The sequence below is a fragment of the Drosophila melanogaster genome, chromosome X, assembly GCF_000001215.4.
Source record: "Drosophila melanogaster chromosome X".
Lineage (NCBI taxonomy): Eukaryota > Metazoa > Arthropoda > Insecta > Diptera > Drosophilidae > Drosophila > Drosophila melanogaster.
Window position 1 is genome coordinate 7,068,202 of NC_004354.4, and position 6,300 is coordinate 7,074,501.

General features: G+C 43.6%; 1 protein-coding gene across 2 annotated transcripts; it reads left to right on the forward strand.

Annotated features, from left to right (window-relative positions):
* Positions 1-1,211: 1,211 nt before the first annotated feature.
* Positions 1,212-4,488, forward strand: CG4607 (uncharacterized protein). Of its 2 annotated transcripts, none has more exons than NM_132152.1 (3): positions 1,212-2,022; positions 2,229-2,732; positions 3,201-4,488. In NM_132152.1, exons 1-3 carry the CDS (start codon positions 1,752-1,754, stop codon positions 4,001-4,003), a joined length of 1,578 nt encoding a protein of 525 aa, NP_572380.1. In that variant the 5' UTR covers positions 1,212-1,751; the 3' UTR covers positions 4,004-4,488. The 2 variants fall into 2 exon arrangements, with proteins under 2 accessions (NP_572380.1, NP_727159.1); NM_167109.1 differs by having other exon boundaries at positions 1,735-2,022.
* The last annotated feature ends 1,812 nt before the right edge of the window (positions 4,489-6,300 follow it).

A 6,300-nucleotide genomic window follows, 5' to 3' on the forward strand; every position in this document is an offset into this window, starting at 1 on the left:
CGCGTGGCAGCGGCGTGCATCGCCCTATTGATAAGTCCGGGGGTCCAAAAAGCGACAGAGAACGTAGAATGAGCGCAGGGTATTAACATACCGCTCGATATCGCATAATTTATGCACCTCTTCCGCAGCAAAGGTGGCTAGAGAGAGACAGGCGGACAGGTGGAACGGAGAGGGCTGATAAGCTTCTGGTCTCTCTTTTGCTTTTTGGCCATTGGCTTCTGGCTTTTGGCCAACTGCAGCCGCAGTATTCGCACCGATTCCGATGATTACGAGTACGATGTGCTTCGTAAACAGAAGAAAAACAAAAAAAAAAACTGAAATTTCATTAACGAAACATTTGTGTTTACCTTATAAACATACCCTAACGCAGCAAAGGGTCCACTTCAATTGTAATGCAACTTCTTCTTTTTTTTTCATCATAATTTATGGACTTTATGTAATATGATACATCAACATAAATAGACATGATACATACATTAATGATTTATATATGATTTTATTTTTAAAAAATGTATTTTTTAATCATTTCAGAATGTACGAAAACCTAAAGTACATACAACAACCGAACATCTGCGAAATTGATTGGTAACAAAATACTTAGTCTTAGGTACAGAAATAAAGAGGTTCCTTTAAAAATCCCCCGATTTCGCCTAAGCGAATCCGAAACGTGATTCGCGATTTTGGCCAGATTAGTGCAGTCATAAATAAGCAAATTAAATTGTTTACGCTTTTGTTCGGTGCTCAATATGCCTTGCATGCTGTGGGGGATTCCGAATCAGGGTATTTCGCTGGCCAACCGATGACAGATTTTACTCTTCATTTCGGTTTTAATATAGCATTCAGCTGACATTCAATCGCCCCCCGCCCCCCTTTAACCTTTCCTTTCGTTGGGACAATGTCAAGTTCGTTGCCAATGTCGTTCGATTCAGAGAGCAAAACGTGAGAGAGATACAGATAATGGGTATTTTGCGGGGGGCTTAGGTGGTGTGACTATAGGGGGGTCAGCGAGGGTGTCGCCGGATCGATTAGACAGCTAATTGCGTTCAAAACGCCGCTCACAGCGTGCCTGCGGTGGCGTATACGTAATCACCGAATTCGCCTAATCGCGTATACGCCGCGTATTCGTATTAAATGCAAACAATAATTTTTTTTTTTTTTTAATTTGCAAATTATGGGTGGCAGAAAACAGGGCAACGGCATAGCATCCATTTCAGTCGACCAGCGAACGCCGAACGCAACGGACGTGTTTTATTCAACGTCCTCAGTCCGTCCCACCGAAACGGAGAGCGGTAACAAGCGAAAAATATTAAGGAATGGATTTTTGCGAATTTGGTAAACGTAGCTCGAGTACGGATAACACAAAACTCTCGGCCGTTCGAAACTGATAAGTGCAACTTGTGAAATTGATACTGGAGCGTGAGCCCTTGATTGAAATGCGCGGAAGTTTCCACTTGTCGAACAGTCGGAGCTATCAGAGCCACAGGCCCAGCCAAACCCACAGGTGCCACACTAGTCGACGACGTCGCCACTGTAGCTAATTGTGAGCCATTAATTGATTGGCAGCGAACAGGGCACCATCGGCTCCACCGACCAGACACGCCCCCTTTTTGTTTTTCAAAAGGCATCACAAACACCTCTACTGGTCTACCCCCGCCCCCCCCCCCTCGACCACCGGGAAAGCCAATAGATTAGAAGGCCAATAAAATATATAAAGAAAAAGAGCAACAAACGCTTGCACACTCTCACGCAAAATGAAGGGCCAGCAGGAGGAGCAGCTGGTGCCGCCGCCGGCCTACAAGCCCACAGTTGTCGCCAAGGACACGACAAAGGACTCCCACGCGAAGGAGAAGCCCCTCGGCGAGGGTCGACTGGCTGTGCTGCGACAGGAACTGATGGTCTTCCTGGGCAACAGCGGCGTTCTCGGCTCCGGAATGGTGGTCAGCATGCCGGCAGTTACTCTCAATCAGCTGCACGACGAAACACAGCCATTTTGGCTCAACAAGGACGAGTCGAGTTGGTTTGGTAAGCATAGCATACAAGCAAACATCCTAGCAAACAAATTGGTTGGCCAATCCATTTAAAATCAATATAACTTAACTAAAAGATATAGCAATGTATTCATCGCTCTCTGAGATTAAGAAATGATTGAGATCAATTGTTGATCAAAATGTTATTCATATAGTAATAAAAAAAAACCCACTAACCTTTTATATTATCCTTGTGTCTAGCCTCCATCCAGAACATGGCGTGTCCTTTGGGTGGACTTCTGGTCAGCTACTTCCTGGACAGGATTGGCCGCAAACACACCATCCTGCTGACCAATTTGATAGGACTGATTGGCTGGATCCTGCTGGTAACCAGTTTCATGCACTCCGATCGCGACATGATCTACTATCAAATGCTGTTGGGTCGTTGTTTTGGCGGTATCATGATCGGCATGTTCGTATCGCCAGTGGGTGTCTACTCCGCCGAGATTAGTTTACCCAAGATACGCGGTCGCCTGATCCTGGGCACCTCGCTGGGCTTGGCCAGCGGCATTCTGTTGATGTACTGCCTCGGCTACTTCATTCGTCACAACATCCAGCTGATCTTCGGCATCAGTTGCTGCTACCAACTGGCGGCCACACTGCTCGTCTTTCCCATGCCGGAATCGCCCAGCTGGCTGCTCACCCGAGGAAAGGAGGAGCGGGCCAGGAAATCCCTCAGATACTTCCGCGGACTGCCGAAAAAAGGTGAGTCCTTAAGAGGCATCAGGGAATACTTAACCTTTGGATCCCTATGGGAAATCTGATTACATACACTTAATCATTGACTAGCACAATACTAAATAATCAAACAATCTGGTCAGCAATTTAAGACTATTAGTGAATTAATTAAGTGAGTGAGGGTGGCTAAAAAGTCCGATCCTATGGAGCTAATGTAAACATTGACCTTTATGGCATGCCAGGTAAAAAATGAGTTGGTAGTATTTCATGCGAAATAATTTAATGAGACCTTTAGGTTCAGTCAACAAAATGGCAAAGCAATGAAAGTAATTATATTAAATAGTTAAATTGGCTTCATCGTAATTATCTCAGTGGCATTGAACGCCTTAATTTCGACTGCTGATTTATTAGTTTTAGATTTAATTAAGATTCTAATCTAAGCAATTTTGATTTCCTTTTTTCTCATACTTATGTTCGATTTAAATCACTTTTCAGAGGTGGACTACGTACCGGAATTCGAGGCGGAACTGGCGCACATGAAGGAGTTGGCAGATGCGAGCAACACCACCGCCGCCGGCGAATCCCTCAGCCAGATGATCCATCGTCCGGAGGTCTACAAGCCCGTCCTGATGATGACCACGTTCTTTGGATTCCAACAGGCGTGCGGTGTGGTGGTGATCATTGTCTATGCCGTCCAAATTGCCCAACAGGCGGGAGTTACCATCGATCCCGTGCTGGTGGCCGTAATGCTCGGCGTGGCAAGGATAATCACAACGCTATTCATGAGCGGCATCTTTGAGAAGTGGGGCCGCAAGCCGTCTGGAATCTTCTCGGCCACCGGAATGGGCGCCTGCATGCTGCTCCTGGCTGGTGGTAACTGGTTTCCGGACACACTGGGCACCTTGCACTGGCTACCGGTGGCCTGCATTGTCGCCCACATAGTATTCTCCACGATGGGCATGCTGACGCTGCCCTTTTTCATGATCTCCGAGGTTTTCCCGCAGCGGGCGAGAGGCAGTGCCTCCGGGATAGCCATCTTCTTTGGCATGATTCTGGCCTTCATAATGCTGAAGATATACCCGAATATGGAGGCCGCTTTGGGCACAGCCAATCTATTTGCCTTCTATGCGGGAATATCCTTCCTTGCGGCCGCCTTCATCGGCGTCTTTGTCCCGGAGACGAGGGGCAGGACTCTCGAGGAACTGGAGGAGCGCTGGCAGACTGGCAAGTTCTCACGCCGCCTCACAATTGTCAATCTGAAGGATGTGGAGCTGCACGAAGTGTTCCTAAAGAAATAGGAACATCATGATGATTAGATAAGATGAAAGATGAAAGAAGTGGACAAAATTAGATAAGATGAAAGATACAAGAAGTGGACAAATTCTGGGGACCATAGTAAACTAACGAGTTCCATTGACATTTTCATATGAAGTGTTTGAAATAATAGAAATGTGCTTGTGGAACACGCATTTCCATATAGAAATCGGGTCGGGTTTTTCAATCTGTGATGTGTTAAGTACTTAGCCTTGGCAGCCATGGAATGCGGCAATTTGATAATCAATAAAAACCATTTACCAAGTAAACAAAAGTCAATTGAAGTGCATGTCGCGTTGAAAATGGTGCAGTGCATATTGGTGAGGTGACAAAGAAGCTTCTGACATCTTTATATACATATATCCTTTTTTTTTTGTTTTTTTTATATTTCTTACATTTACGCCTTGTATTATTATTAATAAAAAAAAAAAGAAAAACAACTTGCTAAATGCAGCATACATGCCAACACATATGAAATACTTTTTAATCAATTCCGGATTGCAGCAGTACTCGTATATTGTTTTTCATTCGGGAAAGCCTCGAATGATCGGAAATTGTTGTCACTACAATTGAGATGTTTGATTACCGAGAAATATATCAGCAAAATTGATTTGCAATTTAAGCGTCTGAAATAGATAACGCATTTCAAATGTTATGACTGCAAGCGAATCGCGCATGCAAATCTAAAACGTCTGGTTTGAATGAAAACTGTTTGTAATAATTCTATAAATAATTACTTCAAAAGGAACCCAAAACATAGCTCAAGTAATGAGATCAAGGTGAAAATTGTATAAATAACCTTGAAGAAGATATAATTCCAAGGTGACTTGGTTGCCCCTTATCCAACCACCGACTGCTGATTCTCCTGAGCATTTGACACGTGCCCACTTTCGAGTCGAGCCCATCACTTTCCAGGTGCGAATCATGCAATTGCCAATGCAATCCAGAGCCCAAGCCTCAAGAGATTCAGCCTTCGGCTTGTCCATGCGGGAATCCAAACAATGACTGGCCCGCCATTCGGTTAATGCTAATGCTTATCGGCACTTGATTGAAGCACCATATATGCACACAACAATATAGATCGATCACCGACCGAACCGCCCATCTGCGGTGGGTGTGCCTTCGTGACACGATCGTGACGGATCACGAGGCGAAGGATCGAGATCGTGGAGTGAAAATATAGTGGCTCTTATCGGTCCCGATTGCGTGCTCTGACGTAATTCCGGAACACTAATTGGACGCGCGGCTCAAACGTGTTGTGGCTATCAGCGCCTAACGATCCGGGAAAAGGAAAAAAATCACATCGAGCCGTTTGTTTACCGCTCGTTATGATATCAAAGTTTACCTAGTATTCTTCGGCATGTTCGATACACTTCGTAATTCCCAGCAAATTGGTATTATTGGACTGCCACTTGGTCGGGATTTTTAATTTGTTTTCCTTTTATTTCAATTTTCGAGTTCTTACCACTTGAGATATAGAGATCGGCGATGATATAACTCTATGGGTGGAGCATTATCGAGCAAAGTACATGGGAAAACGGTTGACTGGTTACAGAGTAAGTCACTCAAGTGATTTGGGATCGAACACTAATGATAAGTGTGTTGCATTCAATTACGAGTGACCGATAAGGAGTTCTGTGCTACGAGCATTATATTAAATTCCATTTTCAATGTTATAGTAACGGTCAAACACTAATAAATTATCTTCGTTATAGTTCTCGGCTGTGCCTTTCGACTTTTCAAGTGCCAACCTTGGTTTGGTCAAAATTGTAGATAGTGGCGAATAGAAATAAGCATTTGATTGACCAAAGAATGTGGCTTCTTTCAACTGGAGTTTGGACATACCTGCCGATACAATTATCCAAAAACGATTGGCATTCGAAATTTTGGTTTTCAATTTTTGGCCAGTTTTTGCAAATTTTACAAAATTACAAATTTACCAAAAAATTTATTTTCCTAAATCCATAAAAAAAATGTTAGGACTGGTAATAAGCTATTCAAAACGGTAACTCTTTTAGCTGTATGAGCAATTTCAGCAAAGTTATGAGGAAAAAGCCATTCAAAAATATGCGAAATTGGTCAAAAGTCGTACCTCGCTGCTCTCGATCAAAAAGTCTGATCGATAGGAGTTAAAAATTGGAGATTTAATTTTAAGATTATATTCCGCAAAATTAAATAATCTACAAGATTTATAAAAACTTTACCGATCGCTGTTATCGAGTACAGCGTGCTGTTATCGAATCCACAGTGCTGTTAATTTGCCATGTTCTGTTACGCGCAC